The 22,489-nt window shown below is 38.0% G+C and overlaps 2 protein-coding genes across 2 annotated transcripts; one reads left to right on the top strand and one right to left on the bottom strand.

The window, feature by feature from the left end:
* The first annotated feature begins 85 nt into the window (after positions 1-85).
* Positions 86-10,533, top strand: LOC143857850 (Pentatricopeptide repeat (PPR) superfamily protein). The gene is made up of 3 exons (XM_077368365.1): positions 86-423; positions 5,611-6,017; positions 9,267-10,533. The coding sequence occupies exons 1-3, from the start codon at positions 133-135 to the stop codon at positions 9,979-9,981; spliced, it is 1,413 nt and encodes a 470-aa protein (XP_077224480.1). The 5' UTR covers positions 86-132; the 3' UTR covers positions 9,982-10,533.
* A 1,310-nt stretch (positions 10,534-11,843) lies between these two features.
* Positions 11,844-21,424, bottom strand: CPB (Subunits of heterodimeric actin filament capping protein Capz superfamily). The gene is made up of 8 exons (XM_077368164.1): positions 21,201-21,424; positions 15,833-15,903; positions 15,538-15,651; positions 15,212-15,294; positions 15,056-15,129; positions 14,823-14,942; positions 12,176-12,271; positions 11,844-12,092 (listed from the first exon to the last, which is right to left on the bottom strand). Exons 1-8 carry the CDS (start codon positions 21,327-21,329, stop codon positions 12,009-12,011), a joined length of 771 nt encoding a protein of 256 aa, XP_077224279.1. The 5' UTR covers positions 21,330-21,424; the 3' UTR covers positions 11,844-12,008.
* Between the last annotated feature and the right edge of the window lie 1,065 nt (positions 21,425-22,489).

Below are 22,489 nucleotides of genomic sequence, written 5' to 3'. Positions count from 1 at the left end.
ACGTGTAAAACGGGTGCGAATCATCCAACAAGGGGGTGCGAATTTATCATTTTATATTATTAAGTTCTCTCCTTCTATAAAGACCCTGAATCCTCTAGAAAGTAAAAACCCTCCCTAAAAAAAAACAAGAGAATGGCTTTAATTTCAACATCAATTCAGTGTGTAAAAAGAACAGCCTTAATCTGTTCGAATTCTGATTCAGACCGTTGGAACAAAGAGAAGGAATCCAAGGAGAGAAAAGAAGAAGTGAATAGAAAAATCGCTTCAAAAAAAGCAATCTCTATAATTCTAAGAAGAGAAGCTACAAAAGCTGTGATAGAGAAGAAGAGAGGTCCCACCAATTCGAAAAAGCTCCTTCCTCGGACTGTCCTTGAAGCCCTTCATGAGAGAATCAAAGCTCTGCGTTGGGAATCTGCTCTCAAGGTCATCTATAAAACCCAACTCAATTCAATTCAGTTCATTTGCATGTTACCACACAGTTATATTTAAATTAGAAAGCTAAGTTTTATGCTTAAATTGGTATGTAGCTTCAATTGGTGTATGTAGACTTGCATTTTCACACCCTAAACCCTTAAACCCTAAACCCTAAACCCTAAACCCTTAAACCCTAACCTTAAACCCTTAAACCCTAAGCCCTTAAACCCTAAACCCTAAACCCTAATTAGATTCCCAATGTCTCGAAACCCTACTTATTCCGTTCAATTCAGTTCATTTACATATTACCACAGAATTACATTAAAATTAGAAAGCTAAGTTGTATGCTTAAATTGCTATGTAGCTTCAATTGGGGTATCTGTAGATTTGCATTTTCATACCCTAAACCCTAAACTCTAACTAGATTCCCAATGCACGCTCAAATTGCTATGTAGCTTCAATTGGGTATCTGTAGATTTGTATTTTCTCACTCTAAACCCCTAAACCCTACTTAGATTCCTAAGGTCTCAAAAACCTACTTATTCCACTTTTGAATTCAATTCAGTTCGTTTATACTTATTCCCACTCAATTAGATTTAAATTAGAAAGCTAAGTTGCACGCTCTAATTGCTGTGTAGCTTCAATTGGGGAAGGCCTAGATTGGGATTTGGATATATTTGGGGCATTTATAGATTTGTAGATTACGCATAAAGTCAATTAAGTGAAGGCCCAATTGGCAATTTAGGTAATTGAGGCTTTAATGGATTTACACATTTAATGCAATCTGTAAAGGCCCAACTTGCAATCGAATTCAATTCAGCCCTACACAATTACATTTAAATTAGAAAGCTAAGTTGCACGTTCAAATCGCTATGTAGCTTGAATTGGGGAAGCCCTAGATTAGAATTTGTGTATATTTGGGACATTTAGGGCCCGTTTGGATACCTCATATTTTGTATTTGGATTTGGAATTGCGTTTTGAATACAAAATGAATAGATCCGGCAACTCATGTTGAGGGAGAGAGAGGGAAGGGGGTACTTCCTACTGGAGGGGAGAGGTTGAGAAGCAAAGAGGGTGAAGGAAACTGCAAGATCTGTGGATTTCCAATCACTTATTTCCATAGCATATTTGGAAATCTGACTTTTTTCACTGTCAGTCGCTGATTTGGAAATCCAAGATTTCATCCGGATCCAAATCACTATAGAAAAAGGGCTGCAAATGCGAGAAATCCAAATCAAAATCTTCTCAGCATCCAAACGGGCCCTTATAGATTTGTAGTTTACACATACACTGAAATATGTGAAGGCCCAAATGGCAATTTAGTTGTAATCGTGTTACGAACCCAAATCAGTTTGCAACGTGATTGATCTTCTTAGAGGGAATCTGCTTTGAAGGTCTCAAAACCCTGCTTTTTTTTGGGAATGATAGCAACTTCATTAGAAAGAGACCGAGATGGTCAAAGAGATACAGAAAGGAGAGAAGAGAGATGCATGGAAACAACGAAAACAAAGAAGCTACAAGGAGGAAGAAAGTCAAAAAATTCAATCCCTTGTCTCCCCACTCCTTCCCGAGCCAGTTTGTCAGCTTTGCTATTTGCAGATCTTCTTACATGATTAAAAACACTCCAGCGATCTCCTATCCTATCCTGAATCTTGTCGAAATAGCGAGCAAAATGCCATTGGGATTTGGGGCACGGTTGACCCTCTCAACCATCGGATCAATTAAGTACTCCCAGACAGTTATAGTTAAATTAGAATGCTGGGTTGCATGCCCTGATTGCTATTTAGATGCAATTGGGGCCTCTATTGATTTGCATTTCACACATAAAATGCAATCTTTGAAGACCTAGGAGGCGATTTGGGTGCAATTGGGACATTTATAGATTTACAGTTTCCACTGAAACTGCAATCTGTAAAGTCTCAAATTGCAATTTGGGTTTACATTTGTTGGGCTAAAATTTGGCATCCAATCAAGGCCAATATGTGATGCCAGAAAATCTCAAAGGCCGGAGAGGGTGAATGATAGAACACAGTTCTATCAAACCCGAAAATAGAGAAGAGGACATGTGACACTAGAAAAGCTCAAAGGCTGGAGAGGGTAAATAATAGAACACAGTTCTATCAACTCAGTGAGTTAATTCGAGGAAACTCAGCCTTCAACGTGCTAACTGCACTAATTGTGATTATTGCTTACCGAATAGCCATACGGCATCTACATCATATAGAAATTGGGGAAAACAGAAATCAGCAAAATAGGAAAATGAAATTAAGGAAACCTAATAATAACATAAATAAGGAAAGCAATTGCAACAGTAAAAGAGTAATTTCACAGCTTTTCTAGTAACCCTAGAAACTACAGCTGCCACCAAGATAAACTTGGAAACCTGAATTCCAGGGAACTAGCCGATTTAGGAAGAAGCCCTAGAAAATTAACATTCCTAAAAGACTGAGGACTATACTCTGTAATGGCTGAAGGCTCAAGCACTTGCTCATTCCATTCAATTGAATTCAATTCTGATCATTTACCTACTCCTACACACTTATATTTAAATTAGAAAGCTAAGTTGCATGCCCAAATTGGTATGTGGCTTCAATTGGGGTATCTGTAGCACATTTTCACACAAAATGCAATCAGGGAAGACCTAGATTGGGATTTGGGTATATTTGGGACATTTATCAATTTGCAGGTTACACGTAAACTGAAATATGTGGAGGCCCAAATTGCAATTTATGTGTAATTGGTAGTTTAATAGATAGGTGTTGCCGTTGAAATCTGGACTGGCTCTTGGAGGCGATCCCACATTGAGCTGGCTCTGGAGAAATGACCTGCACTCACAAAAACGCGTCAGAAAGATGACCGGAGTTAGACTCCGGGGGACTCTCTGATGCTTAAGACAGATAGGGCAACAGTACGAGCTGAGCTGAGTGAGGAAGAGAAAAAAGAAAAGTGATGGTAACATGTGTACCTCGAAGTTGGTCCCCTTTTATAGACAAGAGTCCTAGGCATTGAAGAAATGTTGCTTTATACGGACCCTTGCCTGATTGGGTGAGTTTCTTGGAATGTCAGTTTCCAAGTTTATCCCGTTGAGGCTTCTGCGAATTCTAGGGTTTCTAGGGCTTTTGTAAGCGTGGTGAAATTACCCTTTTACCCTAACCACCTTTGAGTCCGTTATAACATCAGATGATTAACATTCTAACAAACAGTTTTAGATATTGTAGAGGCCGGTTAACATCAGGTTCATAAATCCATATCTTCATTCTCAAATGGAAACTCTTCCTTGGCCATCAGGATAAATTTCAGTATTACTTTCTGTACTTTTGAACTGGGTTCTGATTTGATGAATATCAGCTCCATCTCCAAGGTTTTCTTTTTGGAAGATTGCTGTTAAATCTCCCTTCAATTTTTCTTTTTTTAATTTTTTATTGATTACAAAAGAAATTGTGCTAAATCAGATTAAAACAGGTAAAGTAGGAGCGGAATTTGTCTTGCACTCTCAATTCCACTATAGAAACACCCTTTCTTGCAATTCCACTCTCAATTTCATTGGCCTCTCTATGAATATATGGAAATTAATATCTATCCACATCTCTTTTCAGCTCTATCTTAGCTGTTATGTAGTTATCCTCCCAGGGCTTTGCTTACTTTCCCATGCTATAATGTTTTGAAAATCTGCCTTGAAAGTGATCAACATAGGAAGATTCTGCATTTCTGCCGGCATTTTTTTTATCAAGTGACTATTTTGAGCAATATGAACAGTCAAAATAGAATTTTTTTTGTAGAAGATATTCCCTAAGTCCTCTTTCACTCATCCTAATCAACATTCTAACTGGATGACCTTTACAAATTCCATATTTTGCACAAATCCAAGCTACATTTGGCTGTGGTACTATCTTAACAGAATCATGATACTCTTCCTACTTTGGATGTGGTGATTTTTAGAAAGCTTTTCTGAAAAATACCACATGGTGGTGGTGAAAAGGTTTGAATGGTGATCACCTTAAGCAAGTCGACAACGATGATGATGCCATTTCAATTTGCTACAGAAATCCATTCATCCACCATTTCCTCGACCATATGGAGATTTTTTTTCTTTTTTTTTAGAGTTCAATGAAAATTCGACCATGGTCAAGATCAATCAATGTCAGACATCAATGGTTACTGTGTTTCTATCCCATTAATTGTAGAATAAGACAAAATGTCTACGCGCGCGCACACACACACATAGAGAGAGAGTATGAGGAATGCTAAACTCAGTGGCACCCCCATTGGCTGCACGCCACCAAAGTGCATTTATATGCCCCTGCACGTCACCAAAGTGCAATTAATACTCACTTGTTTCCATTATAAATGCACTTTGGGGGCGTGCAGCCAATGGGGCCGCCCTTTCAGCTGATTTTTGCAAGGGTGCCCTTGACTTTAGCATACCTCATATACATTTGTGTAAAAAATATGTAACTGCCTTTAATGAAGGGGAAACAATCTATCTAACATTCCCATCTAGTTGATATATTCCTCAAAACATTTTCAGCTTACATCTGTGGCTTCATATTTGACTAGAGATGTGAATATGAGACACCTAACTAGCCTCCACTTTTTCTCTAACAAAGTCAGATTCAATTCAATATTTTTAGTTATTGCATGAAAATCAGGATTCAGTGATGGCACTCTGATTGTCATGAAAGTGTTGCCGTTTTTCTCTGGGCCTTTTATGGCTTAGTGCCTTCTCGGGTCTGAGGGAAAGCTTCTCCCCGTCTGATGTACTGTTTTCACCATTAATATATCATTGTTATTGCTAAAATAATAGCTATTGTTTTGTTTAAATAGTTAAACTGTAATAATTAGTTAACTGATGAAATATTTCCCTCCATATTTTTCTTCACATACAACCTGCCTGCATATGTTTCTCTCAGAAAACATTATTCTGATGTGAATTTTGGTATTCAAACCACAATTATTGATTCAGTGGTCAATCAAATCCCTTTCTCTGTGATAAAAGAGTAATGCATGCTAAGATCTAATGCTCTCATAGGATCTGACATTTTCAAATGTAAAGCTACATTTCCTTGATTTTAATTGCATTTTTAATGCTTAAATAGTTAAACAATTTAATTGATGGTTTGGTAACTAATGAAATATGTATGTCTTACATACAATCTGAATGGTTCTCTCATAAAATTGTCTTTGTGAAATTTTAGGTATTTGAACTATTGCGTGAGCAGCTCTGGTACAGGCCCAATGCTGGTATATACATAAAGCTCATTGTGATGCTTGGAAAATGTAAACAGCCCGAAAAAGCTCATGCCCTCTTCCAAGCTATGACCGACGAAGGCTGCATCATAAATCACGAGTCGTACACTGCTCTTGTCTCTGCCTACAGTAGGAGTGGCCTCCTTGACCGAGCATTTTCCCTCCTTGAGCATATGAAGAAAACACCGGGTTGTAATCCCGATGTGTTCACTTACTCCATTCTCATAAAATCATGCCTTCATATCTTTGCCTTTGATAAAGTCCAGACTTTGCTAGTAGACATGAAAAGCCAGGGGATTCAGCCCAACACCGTCACATACAATACACTTATCGATGCTTATGGCAAAGCAGGCAGGTACAGACCCATTTGTGTATGTTTTATTCCTAAAATGGCTAAGCAAAAATCTTCTTAAATGGCCACTGTTTTCATAAGGGAAAATAGTTAGTGTATGGCATGGCTCCACTGTCACATGTATGGTGATTGGGTCCATGAGTCTTGTGGGCCATCACAAAACCAGCACATTGCCCCTGGCTCCACTCTCTTTGGACGATTATTGTTCGTTGATCAAAGATTATGAAAATAGTCTCCTTTCAAATTTCTTAAAGCTATTGATTAATCACGTCACTCGATTTTTTAGTTTTATTTTGCACAATTTTCGCGTCCCTCGATTTTTAGGATTTTTTTTTATTTTAAAATTGACATATTTTCATTGATACTATGAAAATTACAATGGGGACCAGAAGTCCCACCTGGCATTACATAGTATCAAATAAAGCTGGCCAAGGCATACCCTGAGCAAGAAAGACTGAACAAAAACAACAAAACTCTGGGCCCTTTCTTCCTTAACCATGCCATGGGCGAGTCTTACACTACAATCAATTCAAAAAGAAGCTATGCCCGACCATGCCCAGCCAACTGCCCTGCATTACAATCATTCCAACCTACATCCATCATCTTCCTCAAATAGCCTCCAAAAAAACCCCAACACTTCTTTAGCAGCAGCATCACCACATTCCTTTCTTTACTAACAGCAGCGTAGAAGAATTTCTAGGCAGCATTGCCTCGACAAGCAAAAGACCATGGTCTCTAAGCTATTGAGGATCTAATACTTTCCTTGGCGCATCTGGAATCTAATATTATATGGGACAATTATTCCTGCTATCTCTCCAATCCACCATTCTAAAGTATCACTCTAAAGTATCACCTTAACACCGACCAACAGAACTAAAACCAACTTCATGGATCTCACAAACTAAATAACAAAACACCCAGATTCCCCTTTGAACATCCCTTTTTCCTTCCTCACTGTACTAATAAATAAAAACAACAAACATAACCATATCTATACTCAACACTTCATGGGAGACGAGTATTTGAAACCCTCAGTATCCCACCTACTCTTAACCAAAAAGCCAAAAGTTACAATCATCCAGGGGTCAAGTACTGAATTTGCCATAAATAGGGCCTATCCTACCAGATTTGGAGTAGAATTTTAGGAGGTTTACCAATCTACTGCTTATCTTCTTTGACCCTAATTTTGTAACTAAAATATTCTCCAATATATTCATAAGGACATTTTCTTGAGATCTTGGCCCCCTAGCCAAGGGATTTGAACCATCGTAATATCTGTCAGGGGCTCGATAGTCAAAGCTCTTCCTTGCTTTCGGGTGAAAGCTAACTGACTTGATATTCTTAACGGGTGCACCCAACCAGGCAACTTTCCGCCTAGGGCAGGGTATTTTGGCTTAGATGTCTCGGGCCTTACTAACGGTAAGCCTGATTGATCGATTTCAGGACACATCACACCTTCATCGAGGCGAGCCATCGGCACTTCCTTTGGCGGCAAAACCAGAAGATTCGATTGGTTAGATTTGAAATTTGAAATCCAAATGGGATCCATAGGCTCACCAGAAGACCACCTGACTCGCCGGTGGCCGATACGCCGGCGATTGAAAACCCGATCCTAGAATAAGGAGGATGTGGGAATAGGAGACCTTTCTTCCCTCGGGAGCTCAACCCCAATAGTATAGGTCTGGTCAAGAACTTTGATTTTAAAACAGGATCTAGGGAGGTGCCAACGTGGGGCTAGAATTTTGGCCGAGACATAACTCATACAGTTCTGGTGATTGCCTTCCATCTTGGTTTCTACAACCTTACCAAAGAGACCCCCTATAGCCTCCACCGTTGAAACAACCCAAGCATGTAAAGGGATGCCATAAAAGTGAACCCAGTGAGCTTCCTCGTCTTGAATAAACTCCCTTTCCCATAGTGAGAGGGACAACAAATGATTACCCAAAGCCTCAGGTCCCTTAGCAAGGATCTGTGATGCCTGTGATTCTGTTTCAAACATAAAGAGAATTTCATTCTTAGCCAATATAGAAGGACAATGTAAAGATGGGATATCCCAAGACTTTTGTGCCTATTTCCAGAGCTCCTACAAGGTCTCATTATGATTTTTCTTTTTCCCTATTAGGCAAGCTCTTAGTAAACCCATTTGTGTGTCCACCTCCTTGCCCGAGACAGATAAAAATGGACTCCCTGAACTTATGTGGTAATAAATTTTGCCCGAATCGGGCCAACAATCATCCTCACCACCATTGGATTCTACCCTAGAAGGTGAGCTAGCACGAGGAATCCACTTCGAGGGGATTCTGGCCTGATGACACCATCGACATTCATTCCGCCATCTAAAATTAAGATATGGACAGAGAGGACAGAACCATACACCAGATCTATTACTTTGATTTGGCTTAGAACTCCCTGTAGACCTTCTCCCACCGTCCAGAGGCGAACTAGGTGAAGGGATCAATTTCGCTCTAGCTTTCGAGCACCTTCTACATCTCTATCCCGCCAACCGAAGTTGTGGTAGAGACAACAGTTGCATTGCCAATCCTCCGCCTTTTTCATATCTAGTTCAAAAGTGGAGGAATCGCCGCCGGGTGGAGGCGCCACGGCTGGGAAAGGAGGTGGTTGGATCAAACCCTCTACAAACCTTCTTCTCTTACCCTTGGACACCCTAAAAACCCTTTTCAGGAAACCCTAATCTCTCCTTTTCTCTCCAGCTTAGCATTTTTATATCGATTTTTAGGATATTGTCTTGCTAGTCATCTCAATGGTTAAAAACAAAGCTGGTACTTTAGGGGGACATCTTCTCCCTTCATTGTAATAGACCCTGCATTATTAATAAAATCGTTACCTTTCAAAAAAAAAAAAAGGGGTTAAAATCAAAGCTTCTTGTTCTTATACATATGAAGACAATTGATGCTAATGTGTGTATTGACATATGGATACATGTACCACTTAAACATATGTTTGTGTGCGTGTGTGTGGCTTTAAGTATAAATACCTATGTAGTTTTTACCTCATTTCCAGATTATAATTGGCAACTATCATCTTTTAGGGATGCATTGTCCCTGCAGTGTGTACTTTGTTGTCCTCTTTAAATAAGATCTCAGTTATCCTTCAAAAAAATAAATAAATAAGAAAAGCCCATGTAGTTTTTTCTTCTGCAGGAATTATTGAGCTATGCACTGTCTTTGCAGTATATTTAAAATTTTTATTTCACTTTATAGAGATGAAAATGAATTCCATTCTCTCTAATAGGTTTGGTGAGATGGAATCAACACTGATGGACATGCTTGGGCAGAAGGATTGTAAACCTGACGTCTGGACCATGAACGCCACGCTCAGAGCCTTTGGTGGCAGTGGACAGATTGAGACAATGGAGAACTGCTATGAGAAGTTTCAGAGTTCGGGGATTTGTCCAAACATAAAGACCTTCAATGTACTACTGGATTCTTACGGCAAAGTGAGAAGTTATCAGAAGATGAGTGCTGTAATGGAGTACATGCAAAAGTACTACTTTTCCTGGACCGTAGTCACTTATAATGTAGTTATCGATGCATTTGGGAAGGCGGGGGATTTGAAACAGATGGAATATCTATTTAGGCTGATGAAATCTGAGAGAATTAAGCCTAATTGCATCACACTATGCTCACTTGTTAGAGCATATGGGAGAGCAGATGCTGCGGAGAAGATCAAAGGTGTTTGGAGGATCGTTGAGAATTCGGACGTGTTGTTAGATACTGTGTTTTTCAACTGCTTAATTGATGCATATGGGAGGGTAGGATGCCTCGCGGAGATGAGAGAGGTGCTTGAGTTGATGGATAAAAGAGGGTGCAAACCGGACAAGGTAACTTATAGTACTATGATTAAAGCTTATTCCAGTAGAGGGATTAAAGACCGTGTTGAAGAGCTTCAGAATATCGTGCAAAGGGAGGAGACAACATCACAGATTGGTGGGTCTAGCGTCCGATGAAAATTCAGGCAAATCAAATCTGGTGGAGTTGCGTATCGATTCTTTTATAGGAAGACAGAAGTATTATCATACTCGTTTCTTCGGATTTGTCTTTGTCGTCTCAGGTGCAACCGGAGAGAGGGGGGGTGAATTGGGTTTTTGAAAACTTTTCCAATTAATCTTTTAAAGCAAAGCGATTCTAATTGTAAGCGAAAGCAATAATGAAATTAAAGGTAAATGTTACTCAGCGATGAAGAGATGTAGATGAGAAGAGATGGAGAGATACTGCACACAACGATTTATAGTGGTTCGGCCAATGTGGCCTAACAGCGTTAGTCCAGTACAATAATGTGCATTAGTCCAATACAATAAAATTGCCAATCAAATTTGATTTGTTTATAATCAAAACACAGGTTTTGAGTATTTGTTGAACCCCTGGGCTAACAATCTTGTTGAACCTTCCCTAGTCGAGATGATCTGAAACTAACCAATTCAGCCATCTATAAGGAAAGGATTCAGACAACTGTATGTATGAATTAAGTTTTACTTGAGGCAATAAAACAAAATGATATATCTCTGTTCTCTGTGACTTAGTGTAATTATCTCAGATAACATGATTACAAAATTTGCAAAATGCGGGCGTCTGTGCAGCATTTGCCTTCGTGAAAAACATTAGTTGAAGATGGTGGTTAGCAATGTAACAAAATTTTACTCTTACCCATATATTTTGGATCCCATGGGAGAAAATGTATGTATCTTCACTTGATTACCTTCATGAAAAACATTAGTTGAAGATGGTGTTTAGCAATGTAACAAAATTCTACTCTTACCCATATAATGATCAGGTCTGTTGACCTTCTACTGTGGCAACCGATCCTACGGTAATCAGATGATCTTAGCTCCTTGGTCGAGGGACTTAGGACTAGTTGTGTTGCCTTGTGAAGAAGAACATCATAGTTGAACTCTATAGCTCAATTTAAAAGAAGTTATCCTTTTAGTAAGTGTTAATCCTTCTGGTTTCGAAGCTTTGTTTTCTTTACTAATGTGGTAAGTTTGCATATGTTTCATTAGGAAATATGCTAAGTGGGGGCGACTTGATCGCTGTCCAAGGACTTGGCTCTCTGACCCAAACTGCTGCTATTAAATAATCTGAACCGTCCATTTTCCCCCCCTTGATGAATAGGTAGTAGATAATAAGGGAGCAGTGTAGTTGAACAAAAAAGAAATTAGGGATATGACCATCCATAGCAAGGTCTAGCAGATACATGGTTTAGGGAGTCCAGAGTCTCAAATTTCTCCAAAGAGTGCTTCATGGGATATTTTATTTTTATTATTTTTGGCTTTATATTAGGAAAATATAGAAAAATAAAAAATCTCTAAAGGCTATTGATATCCGCAAGACCATGTTTTGATAATGAGGCAAACTCGCCTTGTTTCACACGTTTTTAATTGGCTGCTGAGAGCTTTTTGGGAATTAGCCTTTTAACAGCTGGTTAATATATCAAAACATGGACGTGCTAATATCAATACATAACCATATTTTGATATTTCCCTGCTAAACTACTTGTCTTTTAGTATTTAAAGAGCTGTCAAAAAGCTTTAGCAATACTCAGTTGTAATTGTTAAAGCTCACTTACTTTTTAAATATAACAATTGTTTTTGATAAATAAAGGGTAGTGATTTCGGCACTCCATTGCATTTGGTTGCATGTAAAGGGCTAGTAAAGCCTTAATATTAGGCAACAACCAAACAAACCCCTGACTATTCATCAACTTAAGGCCATCATGGTGGCTTCAATTTGTTGCACGCATGGATGTATAATCTCTGATGATTTATTCAGAGCGATCAGCATCATCAACACAAGCCTATGAAAGAGAGTAAAATAGCAGGCAAAAAGAGATTTTGCTAGTTATATAAACCTTCGACGCCTGGGGATCCAAAGCTCAGCACTAACAGTTGTATTCAGTATAACATTAATAAGCAGAAGCATGCGTTAAAAAGTCTGAATATGGCCTCTCACAGTCCTCTCACAAAACTGTATTGCAACATCAGCATTCTGGCAGTCTTAGTGCCACTGCTTCAGGTGGCGACCTTAGAGTGAAAACCATCTCCTTTGTCTTCCCAAAATACACCTGTTTTTTGGGGCTCATTAACTTAATGCTTGCACAAAACTAGGCAATAGTGATGGAAAAATGAAAGGCAAAGAACGAATTACCTGATCTAGAGAGTTTCTCAGCTTACTCTCCATCTCTTCAATCATCCTTCCCATGTTGCAGAGATGACCCTCGGCGACCGAAAGGTCTACATTCATCTACAAGACAGAAATTTAAGCTTGACTAAAACAATCTTAAATTTCAAACTTTTGTGAAACATTTGTGTTTTCACTAGCAATCAAATTTCAAACTAAACACTCAACCAAAAGGATTTGTGAGTAGAAAGCATCCATCAAGTAAATGCTGGGCAAGGTATGGTTCTGTAGTATCCATACACATTCATTCACCTCCATGCTCAGCTAACTGTTTCTCCATCTTTTATCTTATTTAAAATAGGAAATGGTTCACACTCTGTTACATGATAGACGCAGCATAAATCCACTCATAGTCTTCGTACCCTTCTCTTGAATGACAAAATGGTTATGGTTATCTTGTAGGAATAGAACGATATATAAATTGAGAAGCAACATTCAAAGGACGGAAGGGATATAGTAAGCCTAATCATAACCTAAGAAATCACTGATGGAGGGATTGTTGTGATGGGCCGAAATTTTAACCTTCTGCATTCATGGGAGTGATGTGGCATTTTGAGTAGTGAAATACTTTTAGGCCACGTTTGGATACCTCATGTTTTTGTATTTGGATTTGGATTTGGATTTCAGTTTTGGATACAAAATACATCAATCATCCTCACACTGATGTTGTACTAGAGAGAGGGAAGGAGGGAGGGGCTGCTGCAGCAGCAAGGTCGAGGAGCAGCGAGGGTGAAGGTAATTGCCACAAATATTGATTTCCAAATAATGTCTTGCAGAACAGATTTGAAAATCGGATTTTTTCTCTCACTGTTGTAGCTGATTTGGAAATCGAAGGATCTGATCCAGTTCCAAATCTCGACTTCAAATGTGAGAAATCCCAATCAAATCTTGTGGGTATCCAAACACGGCCTTAATGTGACATGCAATGTATTGGCTTAGACTGGCATTTTCAAACAATCAGTTCTTTTCTTCAACTTGTTCATCACATAATTATGTGCTCCTGTGAATAGTGTATCTACCGTTAGTTCTGCATTTGTTTCACACTATTTTCAGCATTCCTTACATACTCAGGCAAACCAAGCATCACGTCTTACATGTCTACATGCTTAAATAGCAGAAAAGTGCATCATATAGATATATGAGATGAGATATTTTATGGTGTCTGCACATACTCTTTAAAAAGTGCAGTGGGGCCCATATGTTTGGATCATCCAAACCATTCATTTGTTGGGTCTTTAAATAGGTGGTGCTCCATATATCAACTCCATAGGATGATCTTAACCCTCATATCTGAAGAGGTTCTGTAATGTGACATCCCTCAGCGGATTGGATGGTTAGGATCATTCTATGGGGATGAATTTTGGGCACAACATATTTAAGTTAGGGAAAAAAAATAAACGAATGGTTTGGACCATCCAATCATGTGGACCCCAGTGAATTTTTTAAAAAGTACGTGCAAGTACATGCGGAGACCACATAAAAACTATAAACATACACATAGGCTACTGAAATCAGCAAGGCCGTGTTTTGATAACGAAGCGAACTCACCTTGTCTTACATTCTTTAATTGGCTACTGACAGCTTTTTGGGAATTTTAATAACTTTTGACAGCTGGTGTCTTACACTCTTTAATTGGCTACGGAGAACATTTTGTGAATTTTAATAGCCTTTGACGGCTGGTTAAACAATATAAAACGAGGTGAGTTCTCTCCGTTATCAAAACACGGCCTTGCCAATATCAGTAGCCTATATATATTATAATATATCATAAAGGCCGGTAAGAAGATTGATTGAAATACAATATACATAATGCAATTGTAGCATACAAATATTTATTGCACTCATGTAAGACCCTCCATATAGGTGTGCGAATGTGTCGAATAACAGCAATTAATAGGTATTTGAATTGATCCAAACAACCCCTAAATCCTACAATGTATCAGTTAAGCATGCTTTATACGGTGTTTAGTCAGACGATAATACTACATTGTGACTTGTGCAGAACAACAATTGCAATTTATGAAAGCTTTGTTTAATGAAATGCTTTTCGATACATGGGGGATTATGGAGCTGGCATATATGTAACTATATAATTCACTATGCAACTCTAATCGGTTAAACCAAGTGAAAGTGGTTATGTATCTGATTCAATTGACTGTTAAGACTTGAAACTTAAATCAATTTATTTTTTAAAAGTCTCATCACATTTTCAACTTCAATTGCACCTATGGAACAATTCATGTATTTGATTTAGTTGAAATCAAATGTAAGAATACATCTAGAAACAGTAGATAAAGCTTTAAGAATGTTCACATTATGAAACGTCCACAAGAATTATTGGATAGAGCAAGAAAGAATCTAGATTTAGTTAAATAACTTAAATTCACTTCTGTAATTGATATTAGGTATAACAAGGAATAATAAGACAATAGCAATAGAAAACTGTCAGAGTTTGCATGAACATGCTAGCATTCTAAAAATATGACTCATCTATTGGAGATTAAATATTCAATAAGAAAACTATAAGTATCAAGGACAGGTCATGACAGATGACTCAATGCTTAGCACAAAAGATTCAAATAATGTACTTCAGTTATTATTGAAGAGGACATACTTGTCTTCTAATTGATCCTGACAAGTTGAAAGTACCAGACGACTTATCACTTGTGGTCAATGATAGCATAACGGTACTGGTTAAGCAGTAATGAGCTACTCCCTCTTCTTCAGCCCCCACCTAGTAACAAAACGAAAAAAAAAGTTACATATCATAAAACATGGAAAATAAATTATTTTCTTTCCGAGAACTTCGCAGGCAACAAAAAAGAATGGAAAACATATAATTCCCACCTCAATAACATGAATAGCATCCCATGCGCCTTCTTGTAGACAACCTCTTCGACCTTGCCCTGTCTTTGAACCATCTTCATACACAACAATCATTACATATCAGTGCAATCATTTTGAAAGATCTTCAGAAAGATGTCATGTTATTAGAAAGCTGACCCTTTTTTATTAAAAAGCAGGCCACCAAGCCTTCATTATCATCTTCCCACATATATACTGATGAAATGCCGCCTTCATAATACCTAGCAATGCAGCAGTGTGCAAAGAGTTGCTATTACTTCTTCAGAAACAAAGAAAGCTTCCCTTCAACTCTGTGAGCTGGCATTACTTGCACAGCTAGCTAGATAAAGAAGCTAAGGACAGACAACTAACCAAAGATATTACTAAGATATGAGAAAAAAAAGGCAAGAAAATTTATGTTCCATCACATAAACATTTGAATGAATGCAAACATAGTCATGGACAAGGGAAGCAAAGGACCTCACTGGTCACGATAAATTGCAAAGACATCATTTGCTTCAACTTCAAGCTTCCTCAAATGATCTGACGGGTATGGTCCATCTTCCAAAGGTGGATGATATTTGTTTGACCAAGGTGATCTAAAAAGGCAAATGGAAGTCAACAACCTTGTCATCTAAAATTTAACTCCTAATAGAACAGAAAAGTGAAATAACTTCAAAAAATAAACAATATCTGAATGGGTATCTCAGAAAGTTGCAATACCTTTTGTAATTAAAAAAAAATATCAGGAGTAAATATTGAATTGGTTTAGCTGTTTACCTATATGAATCAGCATCTCTGTTGTATTCACACAATATGAACTCCTTTCCAGACTCCACATCGCATAAAACCTGTTCTCTTGGTACGGACAAAATTTAAATTATTTAAAGGTTGAAGGAAAACAGAGAAAAGTTCTTTGTTTTATTGATATGCATAACATTATCTTTGACAGAATAAATTTTAAAAAACCATCCATACATCAACATGAGTTTCCCTAGGTTTTGGCCGGTCCAACCAATCAATAGATACAGCAAGCAAATAAATAGTAGTGACAGTGCTTATCCTGGAATACAGCAGAACACTTGTTTTTTTTCTACTCTCTCTTTGCTATTTTCTGTCAGTAGTTTTTTATCCTCCTGCTAATAATACCTTCATGCTTTGCCCTCAGAAAAGTGTGATACTAAAAAATGAAGACACTGTCAGCTATTTAATTTTCTGACTCTCAACACAAAACACAACCCACTTAATACTCAAAAGTAGCAAAGCTCCGCAAATTTTCCTTCAAAATAGCATGATAGTCTTTTAACTTTCATGCTAATATGTGATCAAACAGTAGGAACTGTATCATGTTGTTCATACATGTAGAAATTTTTTGTTTTTATGTTCAATAACAGACTTCAAATGCAACATGCATTGAGGTACTCAAGTCTTTATGATGGAGAGATCTCGAAGCCACAAAGTCCATACACATTTTAGTCACTAAGCAGACTAGATATTTAAATGTTTAGTTAACTGCAAGTTTCTGTCTTCAAGAAAGCTAACATCTTCTTGAGTACTTTATCACAACATATAATTTCTTGGGAAGAAAATATCCATCACTCCCAATTGTTCTCATCAATAAATGTGATTACTTAAGCAGAGCAAGACTATAAAACCAGGATACTTCAAAATGAGTGGGGTACCTGACTGAACATGATACAATATGGATAAGGGTGCGTGATACAGCTGAGCCTTATCCTCATTTTTTAATTTGTTTTGATGTGATGTGTGTGTATATGACACACCCACACACAAATCTATAAATAATATATATATATTATTGGTACACCCGGTACACCCCCCATCTATGTAAGGGACTTCCAAATGAATGCTTTGGATCATCCTAACAAAGTGGGCCCCCATGTGATTGGACGCTTAAGCTCACCAATCACATGGGTCCCACATTTTCTGTGGTGATCCAAACCATTCATTTGCAAGGCCTTATGATAGATAGGGGGTGTACCAAAAATCAGCTCCATAGGATCATCCTAACCCCTCCATTTGTGGAGGACAAAAAATGGGCAGATTTGTGTCTGTCCATTTTTGTCCTTCACAAATGGAGGGGTTAGGATGATCCTATGGAGCTGATTTTTGGTACACCCCCCATCTATGTAAGGGACTTTCAAATGAATGCTTTGGATCATCCTAACAAAGTGGGCCCCCATGTGATTGGACGCTTAAGCTCACCATAAGTTTGGTGAGCTTAAGCGCACCAACAATTTCCTCTATATATATATATATATATATATATATATATATATATATATATATATATATATATATAGAGAGAGAGAGAGAGAGAGAGAGAGAGGGTGATAGAGAGAGAGAGAGCGCACAAACAACAAAGGAAAGAAACATGTTCATTATATTATATTATATAATGGGCCTTTGCAATTCCCATTGGAGTCACAGATACAAACGAAGCTGATGTAACACAAGATTTATCAAGGAAAAAGGTTTCTTGAGAATGGAGATTTGCATAATGTAGCAGTAGAAGGAGACTTGCTTAATGTGATAAAGTGGCTTAGTGGCTCACATCCATTCCCATGGAGATTTGCCACTTTCTTCTATGAAATTCAAGATAGGGTGGGGGATGCATCTATGTCTTTCCACCATGTTGGCGTTCAGCAAATGTGTGGCGGATAGATTAGCCAGAGATGATGTTTCTAGGGAAAGAGTAGAGCTTTTCAATTTTCTCCCCCACTTGAGCTAAGCAGGGTAGCTTGTCCTTGCTTTTCTTTTTCTTTTTTCCAGCCCTTTGTTTGTATTGACCTCCTCGGGTTCTTTCCGTCTTTTATTAATTGCATGCCATAAAAAAAATAAAAATAAATAAATAAATAAATAAATAAATAAATATATATATATATATATATATATATAGAGAGAGAGAGAGAGAGAGAGAGAGAGGAGGCGGGGGGATCTAGGGAGGGTTGTTGATTTGTTAAAGGAAAGAGATTTCTGTGTTTTTCAAAATTCAAACCACGTTCGGTTTAAACTATGTTAACATTTTGCCCCACACACACACACACACACAACAGAGAGAGAGAGAGAGAGAGAGAGAGAGAGAGAGAGAGAGAGAGAGAGGAGGAGGAGGAGGAGGCGGGGAGATCTAGGAAGGGTTGTTGATTTGTTATAGGAAAGAGATTTGTGTGTTTTTCAAATTCAAACCACATTCGGTTTAAACTACGTTAACATTTTCCCACACACATATAATATATGCAGCCAAATATTTCATTCCTTCAAAATATCATATTCTGAAACGGCATGTGCACAGTGCACTTAAACATTAAGCAGAGAATTCATGACATGCAAATAAAGGCTTCATATACACCACATAAATAGCATACATATACAAAAAACAGAGAATTCAGAATAGAAAAAAGAATTCCCAATTATGAATAGAAAGCTATCAGCAGGTCCAATTCATCGAAGTCCATATTTGAATTTAAGTTTCTCTTCATCATAATAATCATCGCTAAATATATAAATCAACTACAAGGGAAAGCGCTCCACGGAATATCACATAAATGATAGATCAGCTTAAGCAGTTATCACCCATAAAAGAAAATTAGACCTTTGTCAGAAAAGCACAATATCTTAATGGGCTCCCACATATACAACAACCAACATAATTCAAATCAACACACTTCCTATTGCAAAATCAACATGAAACAAAACTTGCGTTTCCGGTCAACATCTACCTCCAACCGATAGGAAGTTGGCTCAAACACAAAATCAAACCATTCAAAACCCTAAGAAACTAAAACCAAAACTAGCTTCCTCTCACACCATCAGTGGTGAAAACTGAAAATCGAAAAGGCATAAAATAAAACCAAGAGAATCACAACATCAGCAAACTATAGGAGAACCTATAGGAAAAAAATTACAAGAAGCTATTGTAACATCTTATGCGGGCAATCATTGATCTAAGATCAACGGTCTAGAGAGAAGAATGAGATTAAGAGTGAAATTACTGAAGTTACCCATCGATCAGAGTGATCAATAAAGGGTGTAAGGGCAATCAGTGCATCTCATCCTTTTGAGACATGGATGGTTAGTGTAGCCCATTTCAACTACATTAGCTAAGTATGGAATAGTGTAGTTGGTTAAAAAGTTAGGCCAAATAAAATTCCACTGTGGGTCTAGGAGGCATTTTCTATAAGGTTGTGTTTGGTTGCCCTAAATCTCCGCATCAGTCGGGATTTTGAAGGAATTTCAGATGCCATTCCTTGTTTGGTTGCCATTTAGAAAACAAAATCCAAGAAGACTCCTTCGCATTTCTCAGTAGGTAATTTTTGCATGTCTGCTGAGGTGGAATTCTCATCCCTCCTTATAGCTTTCAAACCAAATTCTCCCCAAATGTGGAATTTTGTTTGAAAAATCTTGGGAATGGTGCTTTTTCTCTCCTCTCATTCTATCTCTTCCCACTCTCTCTCTCTCTCTCTCTCTCTCTCTATATATATATATATATATATATATATATATATATAGAGAGAGAGAGAGAGAGAGAGAGAGAACGGTTTCTACACATATGTGTAGAGAGTTCACTACACACTAGCTTAAAATACAGTGGGGGCCCACATTGTTTGGGTGATCCAAGCCATCCATTTTAAAGACCCTCACATAGATAGGGTGTCTACAAAAAATCAGATCCATAGGATCATCCCAACCCTACGATTTGTGGAGGTAAAATTGATGTCTTTAAACCTTCACAAATTAGTCCAATTTTTGCCTCCACAGTTCGAATGGTTAGGATGATCTTATGGATCTGATTTTTTGTGGACACCCTATCTATGTGAGGGCCTTAAAAATGAATGGTTTGGATCACCCAAATAATGTGGCCCCCACTGTATTTTAAGCTAGTGTGTAGATAACTTATCTACACATGTGTGTAGGAACAGTTTTCTCATATATATATATATTAGTAATGACACCCCTAGTAATTCCCCTACTCTCCAAGTCTATGTCGCGCAACCAAACACTACATCCCATTATTCTCCGAGATAATTTCAGGAAAATCCAATGCTTGTCTCCTCTTTGTTGACTTCTTATTCCACTGCTCTCCGAGTCTATGCCGCACATCCAAACATACCCTAAATATGGGGTTGATCTCTGTTGCCATCTAACCTAACCAAGGGAGATCTTTCCCACCAGAGATCAGGCAGACCAGCGAGGCAGTAGAAGATCCAGCCTGGTCGATCACTGCCATGGCCGATCGACATAAGTTTCTTATTCTAATCTCTTCTTTGTATTCTAATAACTTGCACTCACATGGTTACATCCTTTAGATTAATAGATCTGTAGTATGTTTTACATTAGACCTATTATTTGTGTTAGTGATCATGGCTTATTCGATCTGCATGTTGATTGAATACCGTCATGATCCAAGGCTTTATAGCTGTACCACAAGAAAGATTGATGAAATTGACTGGAAGGAAGAGCGAAAGACTTAAAAGACCCTAACATATGTTAAACTGTATTAGATCAGATCTAGAAAGATCTGACTGTTGGATCATTATAGTGATAGATCAAGAAAGACTTACCACTATAATGATCCAATGGTCAGATCTTTCTAGATCTGATCTAATACATTCTAACAACATAAGTTACACAATATAAAGATCAAGTCCCGCAAATCAAAGCAAAAATAAAACAATCGCAGGTCGATACTACTTTCTTGATCTACCAGTATAATGGTCCAAAGGTCAGATCTTTCTAGATCTGATCTAATGCATTCTAACAACATAAGTTGCACAATCAAATCATAAGAATCAATTCACGCAGATCAACGCGAAAAATACAACAATCGGAGTTTGATTTCCTGTATATATAGTATATAAACCCTAACAACATCAAAATCAAAAGGCAAAAAGATCTGCATGGAACATTTGACAGCGAGAATCCTAAAATCTCTTAAGAAACTGCGAAAAATACTACAATCGGAGTTTGTTTTCCAGTACGGACATTATAAACCCTAACAACATCAAAATCAAAGAGCAAAAAGAAGCTGCATGGAACATTTGAAAGCGAGAAACCTAGAATCACTTCCGAAAAGGCAAAAAAGTGGAAGAAAAAACAGATCAAGAAAGAGAGAGAAGAAAAAAAAAACCTGGAGAGGCTGATCGACTTGAGAGAGGAGATGAGAGGAGTGGTGAGGGAGGAGAGATAGGAGAGCAGAGAGAGCTGTTTCTGAGTCGTTTGGAGAGATTCTCCTCATCAGATCCATGGCTGCTTCCATTTCTAGATCTCTCTCAGATCAAGAAGACGAAGAAATAGAAGAAGAAGAAGAGAGAGAGAGATGGGGAAATGGAGGGAAAATGACCTCGTGTCGTTTGATCCGATTTTCCCTCGTGGGAACCGTATTTTATAGATTCCTGATATTTGTTTCTGGGAACATGGTAAATTCGCACCCTGTAGGATTATTCACGCCCCTCTAACGTGGTTTGACGTCAAAAAGCCTACAGTCTATTCACTCACGTTACCCTCCTTTTTGACGTCAAATCACGTTACAAGGGTGCGAATAATCCTACAGGATGGGGGGCGCGAATTTATCATCTCCAATGTTTCTGTGGTCCGTGGATCAAGGATTGTCATGCAACAGCTGGTCTGCGAACTGCTTTATGCGATTGTCCCTAGTAAATTCCTACCAAAAATATGTTTTTGGCTTTGAAAAATGAGGCTGTTTCAGCTTTCTCAGTGTATTATTTTCTAGTGATAGTGAAGCGGGAGAAAGTCTTTGGTATTTTCTACTTCTAAGAGGACATTGAGAAAATCGAATTGTCCTAGGGGTACTTTGGTCATTCGCTTAAGAAAGAATTTTACGGTGTCTCTTTCATTTGTAATGGCTCTCTTGGCCCCTTTCTGATGTAGTTCACATGAATAGATGTTAAAAGTCTGTCACATAACCTCCTTTTAGAGGGGTGCGAATTATCCTACAAGAGGAGCGAATTTATCATCGCCCAATTTACGGCATGCATATTATGGGCCAACAATGCTAGTGGGTATTTAGGGATACTTATTATCCTTGACCAATTTTAATGATTGTGAAATATCTGTTTCTTTAGTAAAATGAATAGGGTGGATTTGAAGGCACTTGAAAACCAATGAAGACATGAATTGCTTTAGTCTAAGGAATCGCCCCACAAAATCATTTCATGTCATGTGAAGAAATGATTGAAATGAAGAAATCCCATTGATGAATCAAGCAATCCTCAATGCTATTTCAGAACAAATCAAAGCAAGACTCTTCAGATACAGTTCAGATCACTCAAAGGTAGGACCCATCGTACCGTAGTGGGCGTGCCTCATTCTTACACTGAGCTCACAGAATAGTGGTAAGTAGTCAACAGGGAGGAGAAGAGCATTGGATTTGCCAAGAACTTACCTCAGAGAATAGTG

The sequence above is a fragment of the Tasmannia lanceolata genome, unplaced genomic scaffold (genome assembly GCF_043159265.1).
Source record: "Tasmannia lanceolata isolate RefF3 unplaced genomic scaffold, GAP_Taslan_0.1 ptg000025l, whole genome shotgun sequence".
NCBI classification, from domain to species: Eukaryota; Viridiplantae; Streptophyta; class Magnoliopsida; order Canellales; family Winteraceae; genus Tasmannia; species Tasmannia lanceolata.
Note: the sequence above shows the minus strand (reverse complement) of the source record. Positions and strands in the feature narration are given on the sequence as shown.

What these genes read in the sequence shown, in the direction of transcription:
- LOC143857850 (XM_077368365.1), top strand. Translation starts at nt 133, where the DNA reads ATGGCTTTAATTTCAACATCAATTCAGTGTGTAAAAAGAACAGCCTTA. An exon ending in GTTGGGAATCTGCTCTCAAG is followed by an intron (nt 424 to 5,610) that starts GTCATCTATAAA and finishes GTGAAATTTTAG; the next exon opens with GTATTTGAACTATTGCGTGA. An exon ending in GCTTATGGCAAAGCAGGCAG is followed by an intron (nt 6,018 to 9,266) that starts GTACAGACCCAT and finishes TCTCTCTAATAG; the next exon opens with GTTTGGTGAGATGGAATCAA.
- CPB (XM_077368164.1), bottom strand. Translation starts at nt 21,329, where the DNA reads ATGGAAGCAGCCATGGATCTGATGAGGAGAATCTCTCCAAACGACTCA. An exon ending in AAGTCGATCAGCCTCTCCAG is followed by an intron (nt 15,904 to 21,200) that starts GTTTTTTTTTTC and finishes CCAAGAGAACAG; the next exon opens with GTTTTATGCGATGTGGAGTC. An exon ending in TTTGCAATTTATCGTGACCA is followed by an intron (nt 15,295 to 15,537) that starts GTGAGGTCCTTT and finishes CTGCATTGCTAG; the next exon opens with GTATTATGAAGGCGGCATTT.